Consider the following 27,348-nt stretch of genomic DNA (forward strand, 5'->3'; position numbering starts at 1 on the left):
GAGAGCGTGCTGGTTGAATGTTATCTATAGAATTATTTGATGTATTTAAAGGCTTCTGTCACCACGTTTTGATTACTATACACTGAACAATATGAAGGAAATATGCAATAATGATGCTAAATATAGTGTGATGAAATTAAAAAAAACAACAGATATTAAAGTGTACTTTCTACTGCCTTTAGTAAATTACTAAAATACAACAAAGCTTGTTTAATTAAAAAAAAGAAATAATGTCCACCATTCTTTTATTGAACAAACTAAACATTGATTTGAACACACAGACTCTATTACAAACTAAAAATTGATTCCTTGAGTTCAATATTGTAGTCTTTTGCGTCCGTTTATCTCGCGAGTTGACATTGCAACAATAATTTTAGAAAAAAACAATATATTAGACACTAGGGCTTCAACGATTGCATTGTCGATTAATTTGTTGATTATTTTCTTGTTTTATCTTAAAAAATGTCAGAAATGATGAGAAATGACAATCAGTGTTTCATTTATCACAAGATGACATCCTCAAATGTCTTGTTTTGTCCACAACCCAAAGATACTCATTTTACTGTCACAGAGACGTAAAGAAACCCGAAAACACTCACACAAACTGTTTTTTTTTCTCTTAAAAAAATGATTCAAACTGATTTGAGCTATTATCAGATGATTTGGTAATTAATTTATTAGATGAAAACTAATCAATTAAATGTTGCAGCCCAACAATTCAACCAATCTTCATTTTTCTTGGGCATCTTCTTTGTGGTTTTCCTCACTTAATGTGTAACATAGAATAGAGATATTTTTTCAGTGTCACAAACTCAGTTGATTCAGGTTTACTCCACGAACAGAGGCAAAGAATACAGCCGAGGATATTTCCATAAATCTGCAACTATTTTGATAATTACTCAGTTGTTTAAACATTTTTAAGCAAAAAACAAAACAAAGAAATCTGGTTCCAGCTTTAAAAATGTATATATTTGTTGTTTTTTTTGTCTTCTGTGATCATAGGTGTGGAAAACAAGTGATTCTCATATATGTCAACATAGATGCAGGGATATTGTGATTTTTACTATTTTCTCACATTTTATAGACCAGATAATAATACATTTAGGGTTCTTTAGGGTGTCTGCAGGGTCCTTAAAACGTCTTAAAATGTCTTATATTTGTTTTTAAAATTTTGGATCTTTAAACTCATTAAATAGTTTTAATTTGTAATCCTTGAGATTAATTACCAAAAACACTTAACACTTTATCTATCCATCTTTTAATTTGTTGTTAAAATTAGCCAAACCCCTTTGCCTGAAAATCCACATTTCTGATGTTAAAAAAAACCTCAAACCACATTCCTACAAAAAACATATCTCATGTATACAACTCACCTGTATACTTACCTGTAATGCTTGAATAAAAAAAAGACCATTTGTGAAAAGATCAAAAGAAAACCAATACCTGTAGACACCTTATAAATTAGTCAAGAAGATACCCCAAAATAAAAATAATCGTTAGTTACAGCTCCATTAAAGAACCACTCGTTTTTTTACAAGCAGAATACACAGTTAACATCTCCAAGTACACACCATTAACAGCACAATAAACCTGTAATCAACAAAGCCTCCTAATGGTTTGCTCAATGATTTTCCTGCAGCTATTGATCCGATACACATTCGTCTTGTCTGTGAGCGAGGCTGAATCGTCACGTCTTGCCTGAGAAGCAGCGTCGTGAACATAGATTGATGTAACGAGACGGTCAGGAATGTTAAGTATCTTTGTTAAGCTGCTGCTGTAAATTATTTGCCCGTGAACGGCGTTTGCTCACTCATTGCTCCCTCCCATAATCGTGGAAGTTATCCGTGTGCAGTCATGGTTGACACGCCAAACAGAGTCAGTAGGTGGGACCAAGAGGCAGCATGTCAGAACCTTAATTGTTTTTTTTTTTTGTGGCTCCAGTACAGCAGGGAGAGAATCCAGTTTGACAACTTTTTTTGCGGGCAGGGTGTGTGTTGTCTGTGGGCTATTTGTGTGCGAGTCTGTGATCTGTTTGCAAATCTACCTGGCCCACTGGCTCTAATGACAGAAGCCACACCTGCCTCCCTCCCACTTTTGTCGAACATTATCCTGCTGTGAGTCATCAGAGTAGGAAGAAGGGGCAAACTGCTGTGAGTGGTGAAAACTTTCCTGGAAGTCTGGAATTAATTTTATTTTTTTGAAAACGCGTGGTAGAAGGAGGGAAAGTGAGTGTAACAGAGGCTGCCTTTGGTAAATAAAGCTCGCCTGACAGGACTGAGAGATCCGGCTGCGGTGAGTATGAGCCCGAGAGCATGCGTGGAGAGATGACACCGATCCTGGGAGGAAGCAAAGAGGAAAGAGTGAAACACTTAAGAGCCGAGTGCTGTCATTTCACCCTCTGCTGGCTGACGCTCGGACTAAACAATTAAAAGGGGCCCCTGGGAGGCTTCCCTGCAGGTCGGGGTTGCTACGGCGGCATAGTATTGTTAATGAATCTCCACAGAGAGAGAGCAGAGAGAGGAGAGCAAGCCGGAGCAGACGTGGGGGTGTGAGTTTTACCGAGCGGCATGATATGGTTTCACTCTGAGGAAAAGAAGGTCAGAGAGAGCAGAGCGGGCTGGAGCTCTTTACAGAGGACGCCGAGAGAAGAAATGTTTGCCTTTGTGTTGACAAACCTCCTGTGGTCGTGTGCAGGAATGTCTTTCTCTCTGCCGGATCAGGATGCGACTTCCACCTGCTTCCGAGGATGACACTTTTTCCATGACATGATGATTTTTCTCTCTCTCAATAATTACCTGGAACTTGTTCTACCTCCACCTGGCATCATGTGATTGAGACCAAGTGAATGTCGCTCTCTCCATCTGTTTACTCTTCCTGTGTGTGTAGCAAACACATAGAAACTGTTGCTTGGAGCTATCCACAACGTTGCTGGCTGCTTTCATCCCCCACTGGACTTCATGCTCATTTGCACAGCTCAGCCTGACAGATCATGGCAAGTGGAAATCTCCACTTTTGATGACTCCAGAGAAGCAGCTCCAACATAAGTTCTCCTTTTCGTCCGTCTATCTTTTACCATGGATTCCTACCGCTCGTACTGGAACTCAAGCATGCAGAGCACAGCATGGGTCGAGGGGGAGGACCAGGATGTGTACGAGGTGGAATCTCGTGTACCCCTTCCCCGACCTTTCCCAATATGCAGCACCTTGAACGAGAAGAATGCTGTGGTGGTGCAGACGCAAATCTCTCATGTCAATCACAGGACTAATGGTCACCTTCTTAAGGTTATCTCCAGAATCTCCCTGCCCACTCCTCCTTATACAGTAAGTTTACACCTGCTTAATGTGTTGGACAGTATCTACATTAGATGGAGAGAGCTGTGCTGTTGTTTGATATTTTATAGTCACAGCAGCCTGCTTTATGTGGTTCAGGTCTGCACACGCAGATGTGATGTAAGTTAAATGTCATTCCACGCAGAAGCACGGCTGAAAACAGTAGGTGAAAGATTATATGACTTGTGTGTGATAGGGTCACGTTACCACTTCCTGGTTCCCATAATGTTACAGTGAGACCTTTGCTCAGGGAGATATGGTAATCTGTGGAAACTGACTGTAGGGTGAATGTGTGGGACATTATTGCATTATGATGAATTCATAGCTCGCGCCACACGGAAAGAGATGCCTTTTGTCTCCTGACCAGAAGGTCATTATAAAAATGTGATATCCTTATCTCTCTGTTACATCTGCACATAATCTCATTTTGTTATTGACTTTTGTGCAGGTGGCCTATTTTTTTCAATGCCAGTGCACTTATGTTACAGTCACATTAGGCATAAAGACCACAAACTGTGCCCTCAAATCTATTGTGATAGTATATTCATAAAGTTGACCAAAACATTCTTTTCTTAGTAAGTTAAAAAAAAAACTTGCTTATCTTTACCTTTATGAAGTTGCCTTCTAGCTGCAAATGTTGTAAATTAATCAAACTGGTATTTAACTTAAATCTTCCTTATATATTTTAGGTACACTATGCAGGATTTTCCAACAAAAACAACACATAGTCTTATACAAAAGTAACACTTCTCCCCTCTTATGATCCAGTAGAAGTGTGTGGTGGTGTATTTACCTGCAGAGACTCTGCCCTCTGCCTGTACTTCCTTATTTTCTAATCATTTTGCTGTGTTTGGGACATTCCTGGGCACAGTGCACAGGTGAGGTTGGGACTTTATTAAAAGGTAGTGACCAGACACCTGACTGTAAGAAGGACATAACCATGCGAAAGCTTCAAAGATCCCGGACATAGCAATAAAAAAGAAAATTGAAAAATTCATGCCAAGTATACTTTTAGTAAACTAAATCTGTTCTCCAAATGTACTGGAAGAAATAATTGAAATAAATATTTGGACAATAGAAAGGATACTTCCTAGATTTAATACATATTTTAAGATGTATATGTTTACAGTAATGTATAAAATAATCAAATTTACATGAGAACAATGATTGTGGTCCCCTGTTATGCATTACATTTGCATTATATGAAGAGTTTCAGTAACTAGTTTTGTTATATTTGAATTAAAACTTGCTCTGTACCAATAATACCGACAATATAAATATGCAGTGCCGTAATACAATCAATTACATAAAGATGTGATTTAGCTAGAAACAATTAATTATAATAGATGGAATTAAATTACAAATGTGGGGCGAACAAAAATTTCTTGATCCTTCACTTCCCATAATGCAGCTTGCTTGTGTCTTCCATTAGATCCTTGCTGCCTCCTTAATGGACACTTCTTTTTTTACCCTACAATTTGTATTATAAGTGCTCTGTTAAAAATATAAAGCTTTGATCCAAATCTGAGATGACATCATCAGTCACGGAAAACATGAAACAGCTGTGTTTACCAGCTGAGTATCTCCTCATGACGAGTAAACTGATCATCATGTGTGAAATCAGCAGAGTGCCCCTTGATGGCAAACAAATCATTTTCATTATTTATTATTCAAGGCTTATTTAATACAAGTCTCCCTTCCTAAACTCTTCTTCTTGTGTGACACCATCTCTGTCCTGTTCCTCTCAGCTCGAACACGCTCGGATGACCCAGACTGAGCTGATGCGGGAGTCCTTCCGTCACAACCAGGAGATGAGCGAGCTTGTGCAGAAGCAGGAGGAGCTGCAGGAGAGGCTGTCCGAGGAGGCTCAGGCACGCAAGCAGCTGGCTCTGGAGCTTCACCACGCTGAGGGTGAGTTTTCTCCAGATAATGTGATCATTTTAGAAACTACGATCAGCATGGAGCAAATGAATGTGTTACTCTGACATGTGTTGATCAATTTTTATATGGGCTAGGAAGTTTGCGTAGTAGGATAAGGTATTGCTACTTGATACCTTTAAGGCATTGACCAAAATAACTAGTATAAGTAGTATTAATACTTCTCCAGTAAAAATGATATATATTTAGGTATCTAGATCTAGAAAAAAATATTATTAATATTTGTATGGGTCGTTATTTTTCCTTTTTTTCCTTTTTTAAAAACAATTTTTTTTTTCAACAAACAAGTGTCCAAACCATAACATTAAGAGACTGGTCCATAAAAGCAAAATAAATAAATAAATAAAATAAACATGCATTGACAAAGGGCACTGCACATACGTAAGAGACACAATATGGCAAAGTTAAATGATAGTTATTGTGTGCATCAATCTGATTCACATCCATTGTCCTCAATTTAGACATTTGTATACAATTTTAATCTGTGTAAGTCCAAATTATATTTAAGTCTAGGAGATTCCAGCCGTTTCTTCCATTTCTGCAGAAAAAGATAAGTTTTCCCACATATAATAACAACATAGTGTTCCATTTTTTCCCCAGTCTCTCCACCTTTTTTGTATGGTTTTTACTTGCAGCCATTCACTGCAAGTGTATTTAGTTTTAATGTGATGTGTGATCGGCCCAATACTGCAGCAGCTGCAACCTAAACAGTCTGTGGTGTGGTGAAGTGGAGCGTTGTATATTTGACAGAGTTGGCAGGTCAGCAAGCCAAGATGCCACCAAAAAAAAGAAAAGAAATACTCTGTCTTGGTATCAGGATCACTTTAAGGGTGCTGGTATTGTCATTTTTTAAACGATATTCAGCTCTACTGTGCAGTACTGTGATCCTCTGTTTTCAGCCTCCTACAGGAAGAAATGTAGTCCTCTCTATTTCTCTAATTGATGTTGTGAGAATGTGTGTCTGTATGTCAGAATGATTACAGAAAACAGAGCATAAGGAGGAGCTGGAGTGAAAACGCATGTGTGCATCTGTTTGGGGTGGGGGGGGATACAGGGAGTGATGGGATCAGCTGTTTGTTAGGGAGAGTGTGAGACCATCTGCGGCGAGAAATCGACAGTTTTTGTTCGTCAGACTCTGATTTGTGTTTGACAACTAAATTATGAGGGTTTGTGTCCGGAGTTAAGGTATTTATGTGAGAACAAAGTAAAATCTTTAAGCCTGATTCAACAGGGAGTCAGTGACCAATATTTTAAGGGTTTTATGAGATGTTGTTGGAGGGGGCAGCTGACTCGATGTCCCCTCCATGTCAGAGACAGCTGGTCCATGAGGGTCAACTGCACATCCACTCTCTTACTCACCAGTCGACTGCACTGATTTTAGGTCCCTCACACAATTTGGCAAAAGTGCAACAGTCATTTCTTTGCTTCTGGTTTTGTGTGCACACTGACCGATGGTGAGTTTATAGCTTCTTCTAATCTCATGTGTCATCTTCAATAGTATCCTGTTATAATGTTTGTTTTCTGTAATCCTACCGAGGTGCTGAAGAATAGCAAATATTTGCTGTCCTAAACTCCTCTATAGTTTTACAGGCAAGATAGATCATGTGGCAAGCTGTACAAAATAAAAGGAACAATTGGGGGAGGCACAATTATTTTCATTGTCTAGTAATCTGCTGATTGTTTTTTGGCTTAATAATACAGTCTATAAATAAATGTGAATGTCTTGCCTGTTTTTGCCTGAGCAACAGTCTATAACATTTAATTTTGTAAATGCTGACATTTTAGAAACTGCAACTAAATAATATTTAACATGTTTGCTTAAAAAATATCATTGAGTTATCAAAACAGTTGCTGATTAATTTTCTGCTGGCTGACGATTCAGTTAGTTGACTAATCGTTGCTGCTCTAATAGAGACCAAATGCTTCACCTTAGGGTTTTAGCTGTTAATAATTACCCTGTGTCATGGTATACCATGGTATGTAAATTCACAGTTATCATTACATAAATGCATCATTAGCTACATTTGCATCTACAATATCAGGAAAAGAATGCAACCGGACATTTATTTTACTTATTTTCAAAAATAAGACTTTTTACACATACTTATATTTTTAAAATATTGTTTTAAAAAAATTGTCAATATGTGTGCGCTGTTTCTATCGTCAGTTTCGCATTGTGTCCACTCTGCCTGATTTTCATGGAAAGTTGACACTAATGCATACTGATGCTAACATACCTGTTTTACTGGGCTTGTAAGAGCAGGAACAGAGATAAGTAAACCAAACTACGATGTTCAGGGTTCTCACAGTCATGGAAAACCTGGAAAAGTCATGGAACTAGTAAAAATACTTGATTGAGTAAGTCATGGAATTTTCTTGTGTGTAATTAAATTGTTACAGTAATTTTCTGTGGATAAACTTCCACTAAATGTAAAATAACAGCAAATTTAATTGCTGTAGCTGTTGGTCTAAGGTCGGCCAGATTTGTGTCGATGCGTGATGTTTGGTTTAGTCCTCATTTTCTTCATGTGCTCTGTCTCTCCTTCCATGTGTGACAGCTAGCTGAAATCATGTTTGAAAAGAGTTTGTGTTTTTTATTAAAAAAATGCAGGACAAGTGGGAAAAGAAAAAAAACTTTATGGCCTTAAAAAAAACATTTAAAAGTTGTGAAATGTTATCCATGAAAATATGTGAGAACCCTGCATGTTGGACAATATCAAGAAGACATGTTGGTTTAGGACAGTCTCAACAACAGCGTCTTTCTTGTCTGAAGCGCCGCAAATGTTTTTATTACTTTTCATTGGTTCTGGCACACTGCTTAACATTAGCTTGACAACAGCTTTGGTCCAACTCAGGGCGCTGATTAGTCATTTTTTATTTAACCAATAAACTGTTTTATGTCCCAATGCCACACAAATCGGTTAACTCGATCTCTGTTGAGTGGGCAGATTCAGAGGTCTGGACCCAGGCAATCACTGTAAATGATACTAATAATAACAGTAATAAAAGTCTAATACTGTTTGCTGTGATAATGTGAAATTGTGATATTTTCTGAGACAGTTATCGCACTTGTGAGGTCGACTAAACTTCAAACAATCAACCTGTCTCTTCATGTTAAAGAGTTGGAGAGCAGCTGCTCCTGTCTGGTCGTGCGTCTTCTTCATTAACTTTTAAGGAGTGCTTTAAATCTGCTGAGTCTCCTCAACATCTACGTGCGCAAATGCCAATGAAATGATGATTCTCCTATTGTGTCGACGATCCACGCAGGTAAAAGCTCAGGGCGGGGCCTTTTTTCAAACTGGTTTTGAATGAACCCAAAAGACAGGCTCAACCTGGAGAAAAGATCCTCTTCCCTGATGACGGGGCGTATTATATGCCAGTGAAAAAGATGAAAAGCTGTCTTTTGTCATGTTTTAACAAGTGCTGATAAGCTAAGTTGGATAATATGAAGATGTGGAGTTGTTGTGCTGCAGAGTAAATTGATTATAGACTCTGTGGAGAGCTCTGAGAGTGTTTTTTGGTCGTTAATCATGTGCATCTGATGGCTGTGTATCGTGGAGGGATCCCTCCTTAGGCAAACTTTACACACAGCTCTGGTTCCTGCTTGGATGTCTGAAATAACACCTGACAACACAGGTGATATTTACCTGCTGCCTCTCTCTTGGTTTTAGATAACACGCACAGACCGCTTTGTGAGCTATCAAGCTAGAAAATATACAAATTTTACCTTCAGAACTGGTCTCGTTCCTCACCAAAGGTGCAGTTTAAGGGAAAGATGAAATGTTTTTTCATTAGTTTGTGTGTTTGTACCCCTATTTCCTGTGAGTACGAGCTGAATACCATCCTGGTGCTTAATGCTTGCTGACCTGTGATAGAGCAGTACAGTAATGATGGAGCATTTCATTGTGTTTACAGCTCAGTCTTGTTCTTCATGTCAAGCAAACTGGGTCAGACATGCTCACTTGTGTTCATCTCTGCATTTGTATGCAAGTTTGTGTGGCTTTATGTACGTGTGTTGTGTGGTTTCTGTTATGTTGTGGGTAACCTTGGATTTTGTATCCCACTGTTAAGTGCTCGTTGATCTGGATGGCTGCCGTGTGTGTGTGTGTGTGTGTGTGTGTGTGTGTGTGTGTGTGTGTGTGTGTGTGTGTGTGTGTGTGTGTGTGTGTGTGTGTGTGTGTGTGTGTGTGTGTGTGTGTGTGTGTGTGTGTGTGTGTGTGTGTGTGTGTGTGTTTGAGAGAGAGCGATTGAAGCTAGACTTAAAGTTCAAAATAATTCCTCCTAGTTGTTCTGGGAAGTGACTGCAAGAATTAAAGGATAAGTAAGTTGCAATAACTTGATGAAACAGGAATTCTGAGTTTCTGAGCGTCCTTTCTGATTGTCCCCCTCTTGTTTTTGTGCACTTTTAGGTCTGATTGATGGCTACACGGATGAACGGGCTGCGTTGGAGGAGCAGTTGCGTCAGAAGGAGGAGCTCCAGCTGAGCCTCGAGCAAGAGCTGCAGGTGAGGCATTCCAGCTGCAGAGACCAGGAAGAATTATTCATCTATTTTTATGTGTGATGACATGTGACTTGACAGCGTTTAAAGGTAGATTTTTTTTTTGTTGCCTCTGGTGCAGGACAGTATTGACTCACATGTAGGCACGGTTAATTGAGGTTGAATTACTAAAGGGATAGTTCGGATTTTTAAAGGCTGTAGGTGCAGTAGATAAATGGACTATGGGAGACTACCTCATTCAATACCACTGCAAAAAATCCCTAACTGTCCGTTTAAAATATCGGTCAGAGGAACCATAACATTCGAACATGTAAAATAAGATGTGACACATTAGGTAGTCTTCATATTGATACATCAGCATGTATATCTCTCTATGGAACACATAATGATGCCAGGTGATACAAAAAATTTAATGATAGTGTTTTTTTGTCATAAGATAGATTAAGTCATTTAATTTAAAGATTTTTTTTTTTTAAACTGTCAAGGTAGATTTCTTTTAAAGTATGGTGTTGCTTAGATTTTGAATCAAATCTTTTACAGTATAAAATTAAGAAAAATACATTTTTAGACCATTTATGTGGAGAGTTAGAGTTAAACTGTACAAGGTAGGCCCCTAAAATAAGAACTCGAAATAGCCTCCAGAAGGTCTTGTTACATTATAAACCTTGCTATAGGTTTCTTTAGGGGCCTTTTTAAGTATTGCAACACCGTTGAGGATGTGTTGTGTGAGTGTAAACAGCCAAAAATGGATATGTTACCTTAAGGTAACACAGGACCGAGGGGTGTATTATTTTCAAACCACAGCAATGAAAAGATGACTCTAGTGTTTTTCTGTTTTTCTTATTGTCAAGCAGTCCTGTTAAAAGGCTCAAACCAAAACAAGGTTTATCACATCAACTCATATTTAACACGCATATATCAGAGTTTTCTGCCAGTCTGTAACTGATTGTCTTTTCTCTGTGCAGGTGACGAGTAGCCGACTGCACGAGTTGGAGCAGGAGCGTCTTCAGATGCAGGAGGAACGAGAGCTGCTGTCACGCCAACAAGACGCCATGAGGGAGGACGCCGGACCCCGCGAGCTTCGTATGTATCCCAGAATTCCCTCAATAAAAATACGTAGAGATTCTTTTAAATAGCCCTCTGAAATAAAATGATCATCCTTACAGTTAACAGAAAAAAATATGGAAATTAATTTGTTCAACATAACATTACATAAAACCATATAGCAGTGTAGATCAAAGTTGGTTGTATTTAAAGAAAATGAGTTACCTAAATAAAAACGTAAATTGTTCCCTGAATTGCACCTTACACTTTGATTAAGCGTGAAACATTAACCCACAGTGTGTGTGAGCTGCGTGTCATACAGCAGCTGTTATCATTGTTTTTAGCTCCTTTATCAAAGTCATTTATATTGACTGTATACAATACCAAGATCTGCATCTCTTCTGGTTTCTGAGAGAAGTCATAAAAGTATCGAGTATGAGGACGGCCATGCTTGCACTGAGTTTTTTTAATCCTGTTATCTTGAGATGCTTGATTTCTTGTGATAACAGGTTAATTTATGTACAATCTCGACAAACAAAAGGTGAATTTTTTGAGGTAAGAAGATAATTTATCATAAGAAAAGGGCTTTTGTTTTCTTAAAATCATGGGACAGTTACGGAGAACTTGAAAATTTGTTCAATTGATCGCTGCTATGACCAAATTTTATCTCTAACAAAGCAACATATTGCAATGTCTGCCTGTGTTAGAACTTGATTTAAGAACTGTTGGATGCATTAATCAATAACAGGTTCTCCTTAATCCAATAAGGAGTACCTGAGAGATCTTTTTAAGTTGCTGTGAGCTGTAAATTCACCACTTCTGTGCAGAACGTGAAAGATAACCTTATCTTTGAGTCTTAAGCGTTTCCTCCTCTGGGCAGATGTCTGCGTGTCCACAGCTGCCTGTACCAAACACAACTGCGAGGAGCGCTCACTTGGCAGCTAAACCTGGGGACTGACATGTCACCTGAAGTAGACAATAAAAAAATGTTTGAGGCACGCTGACTAAATTTAGCTTCAACTTTATCATCTCGAAGAAAATTTGATGTGTAGCGGATATTAAGACACAAAAAATACATAAAGGACACAGAAATAGATACAGAAATTCCCCAGCTCGAGTGAAAAAGTTACTCCTACCACACTGAACTAGAAACTGAAATAGTATGAAAACTGACCTTTAAATAAATGCATCATTAAGTCAAGTAAAGTTAGGTGACTGATGATTCAAATCTTGAACTTTTATGGGAGGGCTACTGTGAGGTAACGACATTATTACCTTGTGATTCAAGATAGGGACATTGAAAAAGAAAGTGAAAAAAGAAAAAAAATGCAAGAATGGTCATTTTCAGCTTCCAAGAAGAAGTGCTCCGGAAACATGAATCTTTATAACTGTACCTGCTAATTTTGCATTATAACCCCTTTATTATGAAAAAGGTTTGCCATGAGAACATTCTCTGATAAAATGGTGAGTATTTTGTTTCTCAGGGTAAAAACCAAAAGGGTTATTTCAGAAACTTTTTTCCTTTCACGACATCTTTTCTACAGCTTTAACCTTCTGCTGTGAAACACACAGTGCCGTTCTACCTTCACCCTTTTCTCCTCTTTATCTGAGAATTTTCCTGTTCATGACAAAAACAAGAGCATGTTACATTCCTGTGCTTTCTTATTCTCCTGTAGGCCTAGTTGAAGCTGCAATGGTTGCAGCACCTGAAGCAGGTGTGTCCACTTTGAGCATGGCTCAGTCATGTATCTACTATATGTTCTCTATAATTGTCTCACTGCAGTCGAGTGACAGTTGATTTCTTTAACCCTAATCCAGCAACTCACCAACAAAGCTTGGAGCTTGCTTGCTATGAGCTCACAAACTCACTCAATCACTAACCTTTGCTTCAGCTTTTCATTTTGATTAATTTGTGTCCCGGTTCGTCATTTTTAATGTCTTGGAGTCAGTGTTAGCACTCATTTTAGCATGATGAAATGAAAGTAATCTTAAGACACTTATATGCAGTCATTATTTCCTAACTGTCAATCATCTACACTCTAAATCAAGGCATCTTTTTTAAATATATTATGTATGTTTTTAGAGGCGCAGATGCTGATCTTACAGTGTTTCTCGGAGTGAGATGATTGGCCGTTCGGGAAGTCCCTCTCCCCTGCCTGCTTATTGGGCATGGATATGGCAATGTCTGGGCTGTCCACGTGTTTGTTCTGTCATTTGCACTCTCTCACCTTGTTACTTTTGCACTAATCCTGTGGGGTCTGATCCTGGGTGAACCGGTGTGGGTTGTTCACTGGTGGCAGCGGACGGGCAAAGAGGCTTCGTGATGGTGCATCATGTTCAGTAACGGGGCGTTACTGTATGTTGGGGAGTTGACTGAGATGTTGTAAGAGTCTGAAGTCAGCTTTGTATTCAGATGAAGCTGTAAAAGTGACAACAGCTTGTAAAATTGCAACATTTCAGAGAAGAAGTTTGATTTTTACTTTTTTAACAACATGGCAAAAAGCATTTAAATCTCATCATGTGGCTTGTAGACTTCAGACTCTTCCGTAGCTTCATCTCAGCATCCTGTTCGTCACAGAAATCAAACCTGAATGAATTATTAATTAAAGTTAGCCACCCTCTAGCTGACAGGCAGCTTGACCTCCGCCCTCCGCTGTATTCTGTAGACCTGCTGGAGGAGACGGAGAAGCTGATGAAGGAGAAGGTGGAGGTCCAGCGTCAGGCCGAGAAGGAGAATGCTGACCTCTTGAAGCAGGTGAAGCTGCTGGAGGTGGAGCTGGAGGAGCAGGTCAACAGGGTGGAGGAGCTGGAGCACGCTCAGACCACAGAGAGCAGAGACCTCCGACAGCAGGTCCAAGCGCTGGAGAAACAGCTAGAGAAGAACAAGAGGTTCCTCGATGTAAGTAGGAGAATGGCTGCCAGAGTCGTGCAGTTTGTCTGAGGAGGCGTTAAAAACTATTATAGCCCACAAATGACCGTTTGTTTATCAGTTTTTCACCCTGTCACGTTAGGTTTGTGAACAAAACTTTATTTTTGGGTTCTCCGTCCACTGTGGAGACATGCCAGAGAAACTTCTTGATGAAGTAAAAGGGGTCCATGTTTGCTAACAGCAAAACTAAATCAAAACATCAGTTCACAATCACGCAACTTGTGCAGTATAATCCAAGTCTCATTTATCCAGCTGTCTGCTCGGCATTTCACAGGCGGCCCCTCCTGACAGGGAACTGAGGATGAAAATGCCAGACTTTATTCACAAAAACAGTCATTTTACCTTGCTGAACACTTGAGCTTTTGGTTTGTTGCTGCCTTCATAATATAGTTTGACTGTGTGACCTTGATGTTTAAAGGATTAGTTTGGATTGCCCAAAGTCGCACAATGACACAAACTAACTGATGGAGGCAACATTAGACCAAAGTTCCCATGTTTAGGTTTAGGTATCAGAAAGGGCTGTCTGTGAAATACTGAGCATACGCCTGAATAAATGAGACTTGGATAATACTCTACGTGTTGTGTGAGAAATCATAAATAATAAATCATAAATTAAATTTTTAAACTAGCTATCATTTAAGAGGATGAAACAAGTAGTTGAGCGACAGAAGATCATCTTAAGTTTTTTTAATTAATTAATTAATTGTTTCCAGCTCTTAAATGTGAATATTTGCTGCTTTTCACTGACATTTATGACAGTAATATAAATATTTCAGAGTTTAAGACTGTTCGTCAGACAAAAAAGGGCAATTTAAAGATATCACCTTAGGCTGTGTCCTTTTAATTACATATAACATTTTCAGCATTTTACATATTGAATCAAGAATCTGCAGATTAATCGATAATGAGCTGGTTGCAGCCCTGAAAAATATCTTTCCTTTTTTGAGTAACCTGTTGCAAATTTTCCTTTTTTGATTCACACTCAGCTTATTTCCAGTAATGCCTGTCTCTTGTAACTGGATATATGCAGGCAGCACCTTTATGGTAGAGTTTAGTTAGTTGAGTTTGCATCTTTGCAAGTGTAATCAGACTTTAATTTGAATGTTGGTTCATAAAGTCTCACTGTTATGATGATAGATAAGAAAACAGCTAAAGGCTTCATGCTCCAGCCAATCAACCTTTCCAAAAGCCACCTGATGATTTCATAACCTCTTGGGGGTGGATGTACGTCACATTGGGCTCATGGTCCAGTGAGTTTGTTCCCATCATCATAATTGGGCCACTTGGCCCGGAGTTGGCACGTAATTGTGTAGATGTGAATCTGAATGCAGATTCCTTCTATTGTTCTGTTGATGTTGGTTACGCACAAATATGAAATAAGCACAATAGTAAACATGTAATTTTCTAATTAGATTATTAGGCTAATCCTCTTCCTCATAGAGATAGACAGTGTTTTTTTTTTGTAGTGTGCAGTGAAATCCAGATTTAATTTGTGTTTGTTTTATGACAGCACGGGTTAATGAGATTATTTTTATTTTCTCTGATCATCTAAATCAGAGGTTTTAGCTGAAGAAAATCATTGTTCTTTCACAAGCGGAGACTCATAGGACTTTTAGCTTCTGTTATAAACATTGTGGATAAAAGCTGTTGTAACCTGTGTGTATCATTCCTTCTGTGTATTTACATTTGTGTGATTTTTGCCGAATCCTTTTTTACTGATGTAAACAAAGAAACAATGGCCCCGCGTGTCAGTGCTCACCTCATCAGATGGTCCCCCAAAAGAGTAAAAAATGCAGCATCAAAAACACTTTTGCAGACTCAAGTGTAGCTACAGGTATTAAAAACCTGTGCTATGTACTATGTACCTATACCTGTACTATGCAAATTTTGCATATGTGCCCCTAAAGATGCATTATGTCTAATCTTAAATAAATTGTGTCTAATCTTACAAGATAAACTGAAGTAAGGGAGGAAAACTCAGCACACTTACTCCCAAAGCTTCTGATTTTTTTGAAAAATTGACACGGAAACCAGTTTCTTAACTTGTTAATTTTCCTTTGCAGATTAGGCAAGCCTGTATTGTAAATATGATTTCACATTTTCATATTCCCGTCTTTATTTTGGTGTCCAGGAACAAGCTGTGGACCGAGAGCACGAGAGAGATTTCTTCCAGCAGGAGATTCAGAAACTGGAGCAGCAGCTGAAGAATCCGCAGAAGCTGCAGACGGGCTCAGAGCAAAGAAACCAAGAGGTAACAAGAGAAAGCTCTGTTTTCTGCCAGAGGACCAGGCATTTATGGAGATGCTTATTTTTGTGAACATTACACTGTTGTTTAGCACTGCGCTAAGAGTCACACAGCAGAACAATAGAGCTGGTAAAATTACCTGCACCGCCTCGAAAATGATACAGTGGGAGTGTTACACAGACGAAAGAGTTAGAGTGGGATTTATTTTTGTTCTTGTGATCCTTTGTAAGTTGTGTAATAGTAGGTTTTATATGCTCGATCATCAAATTCAGAGCACAGTGGGTGTGATAAGATTTGCTAAAGTTAACGCACTGGTGCGTCTGTTGCTCGGATACAAAATGAGACTATCGGCGTGTTTTAATACCCATACTATCAGACTAGTTTGCCAGAAAAAGAGTATTAGTGTGTCCCAATACATATAGTACATATTTCAAATGCAGTGTGCCAAAAATACTAGGATGCACTACTACATCTGGTTGCATTTTGCTGTATGACAGCCTGCATGCTCTTCTGGCTGTTCTGACCCACGATCCTCTGCACAGTGCATGTCACATAACATATGACATGGGCAAAATGTAAATGTAGAACATGATTAAAAACTATTACTTCCTCTACATGCTTTGGCACCCTTTGTGTCTAAGTTTTTTTCATCACAGCTTTGTCTGTCAAAGTAATAGTTTTTAATCACGCTCTATGTTAAGAACTTGCCAATGTAATGAAGGTATTTTACTTTGTTTTCCAAAGACGGATGTGTTTGACAGTAGAAGAGAAAAAGTCTTTTTAAGTCCTAACCAAATAAGAGAATGACATTTCTTTTTGTGTATCAGTCTCATCTGCGGCAGCAGTAACTTTCATGTTGTTTATTTGCTTTCTCTGTGGTGTTTTAATATTTGGCTTCTCAAGGATTTCCACTTTGACTGTCATATTTCATCAGCCCATAATCAAGCCTTCAGTTCACTCCAGGCAAGGAGAAACATAATTTTGATCAGCACTGTTGTTATTATATTAAAGCGCTAATTATGTCCTCAAACCAATCAACTGAATTTTGCACAGGACAAAATAATTTGCCAGTTACGCTTTACAGCCCGTTTACTGTGAAGACTTAAACTTGTTTTTAATAAATTCAACTCATTTGCCTTTGATGATATAAAAGAACAAAGTTGCCCTCAGAAAATAATCTGCACTGAGTTATGGGCCCTGGGTGCATTTCACTTGCCCAAACTGAAACATCATTTGACAAGATAAATCAGTTATTCCATCTGCGGGACGATGAGTTTAATACTCAGTGCTATCAAAATGTTGCCTGTAACTCAAGTATCCTTAATTTGCCTTTGCTGCTTTTTAGTCTTTGAAAGATTTGTTTTTTTGTTCCCTCTTAACCCTCTGGTATCATTATGGACTTTTTGTCCAAAATGGTCATTTTTCCACTTTTGTTTTGGCAATCATTTTGGCTGTGTTACTGCATGCAGCATGATTTTTTGTAAGGTTTTTTCTCGATAAATTTTGGAGCTCCAATTTCAATGGGTCTATAATACACTGTGTACAAATGTACTGAAACATAAGGCCATGAAGCTCAAAAAATGTCCACTTCCAAAAACTTTTTGTTATTTGTTATTTTAAAAAAAGTGGTTTTAAGGGGGAATAAATTGGACATTTTTGTCATTGAATGGCCTATTAGGGTAGTAAATTTTAAATCTGACTCTGCACAAAAAATAATAATGCGTCAACATTAATGTTGTTGCTGATCTGAGACATTAGTCTGAGACTATGACAAAAAAAATCCTTCAGCTCCCCATTGTTTATTATTATTATTATATATTTATTTTGATTTTAAAAAATGGCATTTAAAAGTTTAAAATCCTGAAAATAATCAAATATTTGGTAGTTTTGAGAAAATATTAATCTGTAAAATTTGTCTAGTAGTTTTTGAAAGTGGACATTGTTGTCCTTAATGACCTTAAAAGGTCCTAAATTTTAAATCTGACACGACACAAAAACTATTAATGTATCAAAATCAATGTTGTTGCTAATCTTTGACAGATCGAAGATTGAAAAAATTCATTTATTATATTGAAAATAATATTTTTTTTTTTTAGATATGTTGTAGCTTTGATCAGGACTGAAGTTGATTTAAAGACCAAAAAAGTGGGGAAAAACATGCACTTAAAATAGTTTTATGAAAGTGGACATTTTTGTCCTTAATGGCCTGGTAGTACATTAAAGTGATACCAGAGGGTTTAATTAGATAAAGACTTGAATTATATCATTTATGATTGCTTTGATGTATGGGATATTGTAGTTACAGTAGCTGTTAGTTGAGTTTATAACATTAATTCATACATCAGTCCCATTTCTGCTTCTGACTCACAGGCTGACACCCCAAAGATAACGTCTTCCATTTCTATATTTTCCAGAGACTCCTGCCACGTTTTATCACTAAGTGCTTTCTCTTCCCCCTCTTGCCCTTGAACTGTCCATCCTCTGATCCCTTATGCCTTTGCCTTCTCTCTCCCGTGGCTATTACAGGTGGACGGAGTAACTTTTAAGGTATTGCTTCTAGATACACGTAGAATCAAGTCTCCCCCAGAGAGCATTTAGTGCATTTTAGTAATCCCGCCCGACCCTGTAGCAGTTAATGGCCTGTCCGTCTCTCTCATCCTTTTCCTCTCTCCAGTTTGATCCCCGTGTGCTGTTTGTCTTCAATTGAAAGCGACTTCAAAACACTGTGTCCTCTTGTCTCTCCCTTTCATGCCACAGAGTAAAAATCAGCAGCAAAGTAAACAAAATTAAGGGAAAATAGGGCGTTCACAAGTTCGGTGTAGAGCAAACATCATGGAAGTATCCTCTCTAATGAGGATTGTCTTTAAATACAGTAATACCAAACTCAGTAATACCAAGCTAACTTTAGGCTCTAAACAAACTACACTGTGACTGTATGACCTCATGTCACCATAACAACGCGGCTGTAAAGCTGTGTTCGGCTAGATGACGTCCTGTAGTCTCATTTAGCCACTTGTTAGAAAATGCTTTTATTTATTTTCCTTTTTTTTTTTAAAAAAAAAATGCAGTATATACTGATGTATTTTGTTTCATAGAACAAAACATGAAAGTTTCTTCAGTGTGTTAACCACAGACCTTATTTCAAGCATCTAACAAAACAAAAAAAACAATTTAAAAAGCCCATTGCCTTTGAGACGAGGGAACCAGAGGTGCTGAAATGTGAACTCATTTCCAGTTTTTTGGGCTCATTCCTGAAACACTCTTTAGGGATGCAACTAATAATTATTTTTTAATTGTCAGTTAATCTGTCAATTATTTTCTGGATTAATTGATTCATTTTTTGGTTCATAAAATGTCTGAAAAAAAGTAATGCCAGTCAGTGGTTCACAAAGATGACGTCCTCAGATATCTTGTTTTGTCCACAACCCAAAATTATTCAGTCATGGGGACATAAAAGAAACAGAAAATATGCATATTTAAGAAGCTTAAATGAGAGAATTTGGACTTTATTCGTTGCAGATTAATTTAATAGTTGGCGACTAATCGCTTAATTTTGCAGCTCTTAAGAACAAATAAGCATTTCTCTAGCCAAGTTTTTTCTGAATGTAAAGTAAAACATTGGATAAAGTAATGCACAAGAGTTGAATGAAATTCCATCCATAAATGAACCATAAGGGACGCTCTGGTACAGTAAAGCCTAAAGAAATATAAATAAACCATTCAGCACTGATGTACTCTGATGAAGAGTCCATCCTCCTCTCTAGTCACGTTAATATTTAATGAAGAGCTGCCAGTGAGGGGGTGTATTTCATCTGCCTTACTACAGTCTTTTTTTAAAAAAAACATCAGATTTTATGTCATAACATTCTTTAAAATACATTTCTGAAACAACAGGATGCATAAAAGTCAGTCAGTCTTTTATAAAGCATCTTTTATTGTTTAATCAAGCAGGCGGGGGGGGGGGATTTATCATCATCCAGTTCTGAGATAATCCTGAACAAATCCTCCTCCTGTCGCCCCTTCTTCTCCCCTTCATTGATCTGCTGATGTTTTCCCGTCTCACAGATGGATCAGTTACCTGCCAGCGGTCCTCCTGGTTAACGTACTGCTCCGTGGTTTGTGTCACCCTGAATGAAATCTCTCTCTCCCCTCTGTCCCTGCACCTCTTCTTTTCACTCTCGGCCCCCTCCTTTCTCAGGTGGATCAGCTGACCTCACAGCTAGCTGTACATGTACCAGCTATGCTGTAGCGAGTGGTGTCTGAAAGCGATTCTCATTAAATGATTCCCCCCCCCCTTCTCTCTCACTCTCTCTCCCGCTCCCTTCGTTTCTCTCTCTCTCACTACCAGGTGGACCAGCTGACCTCCCAGCTGAAGGAGAAGGCGGATTGGTGCAGTGAGCTGCTGCTCAGCTCAGAGCAGCTGCGTCGTGAGTTGGGAGAGCGCGACGAAGAGATTGACAAGCTGGAGAGCCGCATCCGCGAGCTGGAGCAGGCCCTGCTGGCCAGCGCTGAGTCCCTGGAGAAGGTTAGCAAGGGGAGAGGGAGAGGGGGGGAGAGGGAGATGAAGGATGTGCAGGAGACTGAGTCAGAGATAGCAAGAGAGAGAAACAATAGCTGTGTGGAATGGCAGAGGGTGTGTGTGTGTGTGTGTGTGTGTGTGTGTGTGTGTGAGAGAGAGAGAGAGAGAGAGGCTGTAGATGAGGTGACAGCTAAAGGAGCAATGCATGGAGAGGGAGAACAATGTGTGGGTGGGTCTACTTCAGCCGCCACGGCAGTTTGTTGTTGGTGATGGCTAGCAACTGTCAAGATTGCCCCCCAGTGTTCGTGGAGGGCTGTTGTGAGTGAACAAAAAGAGCAGCTTTGGAAATGCTCACATATCTGCTGTGCCGCTGCTCAGCTGATGAACGGCTCAGAGTTCGAGCTGCACGATGCAATACGGACAATGTACATTTTACAGTTTGCATCCTTTTTTGATCTCAAGAGTTCGCTCCTTCGTGCCTCTCTGCAAAGGTTGTAAATAACTGCTGTGATAAATAGTTTCTTTTGTGTGTGTCGCAGGTTGAACAAAAGAAGCAGCATGCATCCATCACAGAGGCAAGACACTCCACACTGGAGGCTCAGTTACAGACGGAGAGAGAAGCTCTGGAGAGGAAAGAGAAGGAGGTAGTGTGCTGCTCAGTTCAAGCTTTGGGGTTTTTCAAAGCAGAGAATTATTTGAATGGATATTTAAATCTGACAAGATCTTACTGGGACTGAAATGTCTATTTGAATGAGTTTGTGGTTTAGAATCAGTGTGCAGGTGTTACAGCGCGGCATGGTAATTGATAAGATTTTACTGGTACCAGTATGGGCTCTGCTTATTGGTCCAATTCTTAATCGATTCTTGATCTATTTTCTGTGAACAATAAGTGGGTTTGTACAGGTTTTCAGTGTTAACCCAATTGCTTTAAGTCTGAATCCAAACAGTGTAGAAACAGAAATAAGGCATGCAGGCGGCAATCTATCTGTTATCATCTAAAATGTATGAAATGAGGGAATATTTGTGCAGCATTTGTTTTTATTTAGGTTTTATTATTCAGATCTGGTAAGCCTGCCTGCATGGCACTAAAGTTATTAAAACAGGATATTTACGCTCGGTAATGGACGTGCGGCTTGGTTTAGAGGCAGTGGCACTTCTGTGTAGAGTTTCAAATACATGGTATTCCTGAAATTTAAGCCCATTTTGCATAGAAAGAGATTTAAGCATATTGATAGTGTTTCCACCTTCTTGAAAGTGTCATTTTACAAACATGAAAACAGCCTTGTTATCTTTCTTCAGTAAATGAAGTCATGCTTTGGACCACTTTTTATCGTCTATCCATGACTCCTTGTCGTTGCAAGTTTAACCTTATGAGACCTGAAGCAGCGCAGAGAATGCATGAGTTAGACGTCACTGCTAGAATAACATGTCGGCATCAATAAAAAGCAATCGATCAACTCAGAGGCATGCAATTCCAATAGTGCAGACAATGTGGAACCACTTCTCGATTTCCGTCAGTTGTTAAAGCCATGTTTTTCTTCTTGTGATTCTCTTTCTATTACTTTATAAAGACAAAATGAAAAAAAATTAACGTACTTAAACAAAGTCTACAACTGCATCAACATGAAGACCTTTTTGAGTGGGGAAAAATGAATTAATTAAATAATAAATAAAAAGAATAAAATAAAGTAAGGATAAAAATAAGTAGGAAAGTAGATATGTTCTACAAACAAAACATACAAACAGAGACAATGGAGGACTAATGGTTACACTCAAGTTTATTTCTAATACTTATTCACACAATGTCATTTAAGACATTCACTATCCATTTTGTCCATAAAAGTATCCTTTTCATTTCTCAGATTAAATTGTATTCTTAATATTCTTACCAGATACTTATCCTTCTTTCTCCATTCATGTTTTCCCAGTGTTATCAGGTACATCAGTTCAATATTTGAGTGATTGTGGTTGGGGACAAAAAAAAAGTTTCCAGAGTGCCTTGAATTGTGGTCCAAAAAGGAGCCACAGACGGACAAAAAAAAACATGAAAATGATTTGCATCTTTGTTCCTGCAAGATCTCCAACATTCAGTCTGATTTGAATAACGTTTCTTCTGGGCAGGGGTACGGAAATAACGTATGACATTATTCCAACTGAATTCTCTCCAGGATAAAGAGCTCACAACCATATTTTTAAAAAGGGTTGCAACTACATGTGATGCTTGTATAAAAATGCATCTTTTTTAGTGTCATTTGATATCAGCATTTTTGTTTAATTACAAGAATAGAAAAAAAAAGCTAACACGTAAAGCAGAAAGGATCAGAGTTGTTAGATTTTCAGTCGTCTGGTGGCGTCTCCTCATGATCACCTGTTGCCTCAGATCTGTAACCTGGAGGAGCAGCTGGAGCAGTTCAGAGAGGAGCTGGAGAACAAGAGCGAGGAGGTGCAGCAGCTTCACATGCAGCTGGAGATCCAGAGGAAGGAGATCAGCAGCCAGCAGCAGTACCTAGAAACCAGGGACAGCATGCTTCAGGTAAACAGCCTCCCTGCTGCAACAACATTGTACACTGTATATAAGTAAGATTATGAATTACAAAAGTGATTGAGTCTAGTTGTGTTTACACTTGTATTCTAAGATTTATATTATTAACTTACGTTTTCTACTACAAACTGTTGTATTAAAGTGCAAAAGATAAACCAGTGGTTGCTGGTGACTTTAAGCCTGCTGGCTGATGTGATATGTGTGATATTGCAAGATAAGTTTATACTTTAACTGCACAGAACAACAGGAGGTCTGGTGTATTCACACAGCCACAAACTGCGTCCATCAGTTGCAAACAAGACCATTTTTTATGCACAATCATGTTTATATCACATTTATATTTCTGCTCACAAACTGCATAAAAACATGAAGTTCAGATGCTTTTTTTTTAATAGTTATTTGCTCTGTGTTGCTAATTTTGGTTTGCACATTTCCAATTTTCTTTTGCCCGTTATTCTGCCATGTGAAACTCATTGCCGTTGCCAGCACATTTCTTTTAGACCCAATCAGTGTACTTTGAGTCGTCCACCACGAGGCTGACTCTGAGTGGACTGCCACGTGACGTGCTCATTAATAGCCATCGCATTATAATCTCTGACTTTTGAAGGTGATGGAGGAGAAGGACAGGGAAATAGCACTTCTTAATGAACAGATCACTAAGCTCCAACACATGGAAACAGCCTCTGATAACAAGGTAACGCAACATGCGTATACGAAATAGAAGAAAAGTCTATTTCGAATACGCATAGCTCCGTGGTAGTGTGTGTGTGTTTTTCTGCATTCGTGTACGCTTTTTATTTTTGTTTGCCCCATTATTTTCTTGTTTTTCGTTGGGTTGTTTTTGTTTGTTTTGTCTAGGTAAGTAGTTCCACAGCACCATCGTCTGTTGTGAGGTGATCATCTGCTCATCTGAGGTGGCTGAATAAACCTCTGAGTCTCTGAAAAGTTTTTACAATCTGATCAATTTCAGACATTTTAAACACAAATGAAAACCAAATTAACTTCCAAAGAATCCCTCGAATCACAGCAGGGACTCAGAGGTTTATCCAAAAAAAAACGGGACAACTATGGACTCCTCAAATCTGATATTTTTATGGTTTAATAACACCTGCACATTTCTCTTTAGGAGATTGATGAGAAGGATGAGCTGATGAAAGACCTGGAGTCGCAGGTGGAGTGCCTGCGGAGCGAACAGGAGCGCCTGAAGAGGAATAATGAGGAGGAGCTTGACCAACTGAACGCAGTCATAGACAGACTTCAGCAGGAGCTGGCCAATATCGAGCAGAAACAGACTACAGAGGAGGACGAGGACACCAAGGCGGAGCTAGAGTGCACCGCATGGAGGCCAAGTAAAGAGGAATACGATGAAATGAAGCAAAGAATGGACCTGGCCACCAAAGAGGTCGATATACTCAAAACGGAGCACAGTAAGCTGTTGGAGACGTACCTGCGCTTGAAAGAGAGCGCAGAAGCTTTAGCACAGACGGAAAAACTGGAAAGCTCAGAGGGCGAACTCGAAGAAGCTCTCAGAGAGAAAACTGCAGGCCTTGTGGTCATGCAGGCCCAGGTACAAGCTTTAGAGCAGAGTGCAACAACCAGAGTGGAAGAGCTGGACCTCCGCATCCAGGAGCTGGAGGACGTGGTCGGTGAAAAAGACCAAGAGTTGGGCCGCTGTCGACACCTTCTGGAGCAAACACAAAGCTATGCAGATGGTCTCCAACAGAGAGTGTCCAATCTGGAGGAAACTCTGAGGGAGAAGCTGGCCGCAGCGCTCGTCAGCCAGGCCACACTGGAGGCCTTCCAGCAACAGCAGTCACAAGGATCCAAAGGCAACCAGGACCAGCAGAGACCCGCTGACACACATGTGGAGCCTCATGTTTATGACTTTGGTGACTTTGGTATTCCCCAAATGGATTTCAGTGGACTTGGTCAAGCGAGACAAGCTCCCACAGGGAAGGTGGTCCACCTGACCCAGAGACTGCGGGAGCTGGAGGTGGGACTCAGTGGGATGCAGAAGGACCAGGAGCTCCAGAAGCAGCTGCTGTCCAGCTCTGAGGAGGAGGTGATGGAGTACGAGAGGAGGCTGGCCGTGCTCATGGATCTGCTCAGTCAGATGAAGGCCAGGACACATGAGAGGACATCGCTGGCTGTCGGGGTAAGAGTTTGCCCAAGGATCAGATAACCCTCCAGAAAACCACAAACTGATGTTTTTACACAGTTTGCACAGGTTAAACAAAAAAACAACGCAAATCTCAAGATGCTGGTAGGCAGATTTTGCCACTGTTGTACACAGCCAGGCTAGCTAAACACACAAGAGTGGTGTCAATCTTTCCATCTAACTCAGCGAGAAAGTGAGTGAGGATATTGCCCGAAAATGTCAAACTATTCACAAAAAGAGCTCCTTTAATGTTCTCATGTCCTTTAGTGTATGGGAAATGTAGTATAAAGAGACTCAAGGATGCCCTGATTAAAGTTAGTTATCTCACTGACACAAAGGGGTTCAACTAACAGTTCTTCTCATCCTTGCTAAATCTGTTGGTTATTTTCTTGATTAATCGATTAGTTGTTTGGTGCATAAAATGTCAGAAAACGATGGAAAATCTCAAACAGTGGGTGTGTTTGTAAATATAATCTGATGCTCTAGACGAAAATGGGAGCGCTCTTCTTCAAAGAAATAATTCTGTGTCTAAATGAGTTCATGAACGATAAAGTTAAGAACTTTTATTGCGATTGCTGCTCTGCTGCTCCGTCTCCTCAGGCAGGGTACGCTCTGCTGCTCCGAGAGTATGGTGCTCTGAATAACTAAAAGGACCATTTCAGCATCACTCTGCATTTACAAATGGTCTTGTGCTTAAAGGGACTATATATGAATGCAGCCAGCTTTTCCCAAAGCCCAAGATGACGTCGTCCATTGTGTTGTTCAGCTACAATCCTAAGATATTCGGTCTACTGTCATAGAGGAATCAAGAAACCATAAATATCAATGATTTCAGCTCTTGTTGAATTTTTTAAAAATGATTCAAACTGTTTAATCCAGTATCAAATTCAGTGGTAAATAATTTAATAGTCGACTTGTAATCAAATAATCGATTGCAGCTCTACTGAAGTGGATGTTGAAGACATATTTGTTCTGAATATATAATAACACCACAAGAATAAAGTATTTTGATCAGCATGTTACAGAATGGGCTAATTTTTAGGTTGTTAAATGTTAAATTATGTTAATGATAAAATCTTTAGGGTAACAGAAGGAATTGGAAAATTGTATCCGCCCCCCCAAAAAATTACAATATCAGCTTGGAAGTTAGACTTAAAAGTTAAAAGTGCAATATTTGTCTTTTTTTGTCTCTGTCCACTGTGTGATTGAAGCATTTTAAATGTACCTTCATTCATGGTTAACAAGTGAAAACCCAGTGAAGTCATCATAAACAAGTCTCATGCTGTGTGGTGTTGTTTTACCTCGACACAGCTCTGATAAGTTTGAATCTTTTTGACGTTTTTTTCAGGCGTCCTCTGCTGATGACCAGCCGGCTGCTGTGTCAGAGCTCCTTCAGGAGCTGCAGGAGGTCAGAGACGAGGCCTCGGCCACCAAAGAGCAGCTCGACAGCTACAAACAAAGCTGCAGCAGACTCCAGGAGGAGCTCCAAGTGTGTGACTCTCTCTGTGTGTTCAGACTTCTTGTGAGAATATTTCTAATGTTTTGTGAGATTAACAAATGTGTTTTTCTTTCTAGGACAAAACCATGACAATAGAGAGACTACAGGATCAACTTCAAAAGGTTGGAACAAAAATTTGATCCTACACATTTTCTATAACTGAAGTCTTTTCTTGTCTAATATTTAAACTTTGTCACTTCAGGCGTCTTCTGAAGGACGTGAGGAGACTGAGTCGTCTGAGCTTCAAAAAGAGTTACTGGAAGTTCAAAATGAAGCAGCTGCCACCAAAGAGGAGCTGAACAGCAGCAGGGAGAGCCTGGAGAAGCTGCAGGAGCTGCTGCAGGTACACAGCCAGATATTTAAAGTCTTTATCCCATCTTGAGTCCTGTATTCAGAGACATTCATCTGCAGAAACATTAATACTGCAAAAGCATACATTTCTTAATGTTTATCAAAAAGATGTTGTTTCACATTTAATTTGAAATTGATACTTTTGTTGTGGGAAGATTAAAGCCCATTATTAAAAGGAATAGTGTAGCATTTTAAAAAAATACTCAAATTTGATTGTCGCTTTCTTTAGATTTAGATGAGAAGATCAATACGACTCTCTCATCTGTGTGGTAAACACATAAATGGAGCCAACAGCCA

At 39.2% G+C, this 27,348-nt stretch overlaps 1 protein-coding gene across 7 annotated transcripts in view; it reads left to right on the forward strand.

Annotated features, from left to right (window-relative positions):
• akap9 (A-kinase anchoring protein 9) overlaps positions 1–27,348 on the forward strand; it is an 86,668-nt gene that overhangs the window by 45,971 nt on the left and 13,349 nt on the right. For 5 of the 7 annotated variants that reach the window (XM_088090065.1, XM_042506209.2, XM_088090069.1 and 2 more), the window contains 14 exons: positions 5,078–5,240; positions 9,677–9,771; positions 10,731–10,848; positions 12,486–12,524; positions 13,476–13,708; positions 15,870–15,989; positions 20,332–20,508; positions 21,042–21,146; positions 22,883–23,035; positions 23,652–23,738; positions 24,171–25,199; positions 26,551–26,691; positions 26,778–26,822; positions 26,903–27,043. In XM_088090065.1, the coding sequence (XP_087946191.1) occupies positions 5,078–5,240; positions 9,677–9,771; positions 10,731–10,848; positions 12,486–12,524; positions 13,476–13,708; positions 15,870–15,989; positions 20,332–20,508; positions 21,042–21,146; positions 22,883–23,035; positions 23,652–23,738; positions 24,171–25,199; positions 26,551–26,691; positions 26,778–26,822; positions 26,903–27,043 (2,646 nt within the window). The remainder of the gene's footprint in view (positions 1–5,077; positions 5,241–9,676; positions 9,772–10,730; positions 10,849–12,485; positions 12,525–13,475; positions 13,709–15,869; positions 15,990–20,331; positions 20,509–21,041; positions 21,147–22,882; positions 23,036–23,651; positions 23,739–24,170; positions 25,200–26,550; positions 26,692–26,777; positions 26,823–26,902; positions 27,044–27,348) is intronic. The other 2 variants (XM_088090070.1, XM_088090067.1) reach the window with 2 other exon arrangements.

Source organism: Plectropomus leopardus, chromosome 17 (genome assembly GCF_026936395.1).
Source record: "Plectropomus leopardus strain MGB_pleo_1.0 chromosome 17, ASM2693639v1, whole genome shotgun sequence".
NCBI lineage: Eukaryota > Metazoa > Chordata > Actinopteri > Perciformes > Serranidae > Plectropomus > Plectropomus leopardus.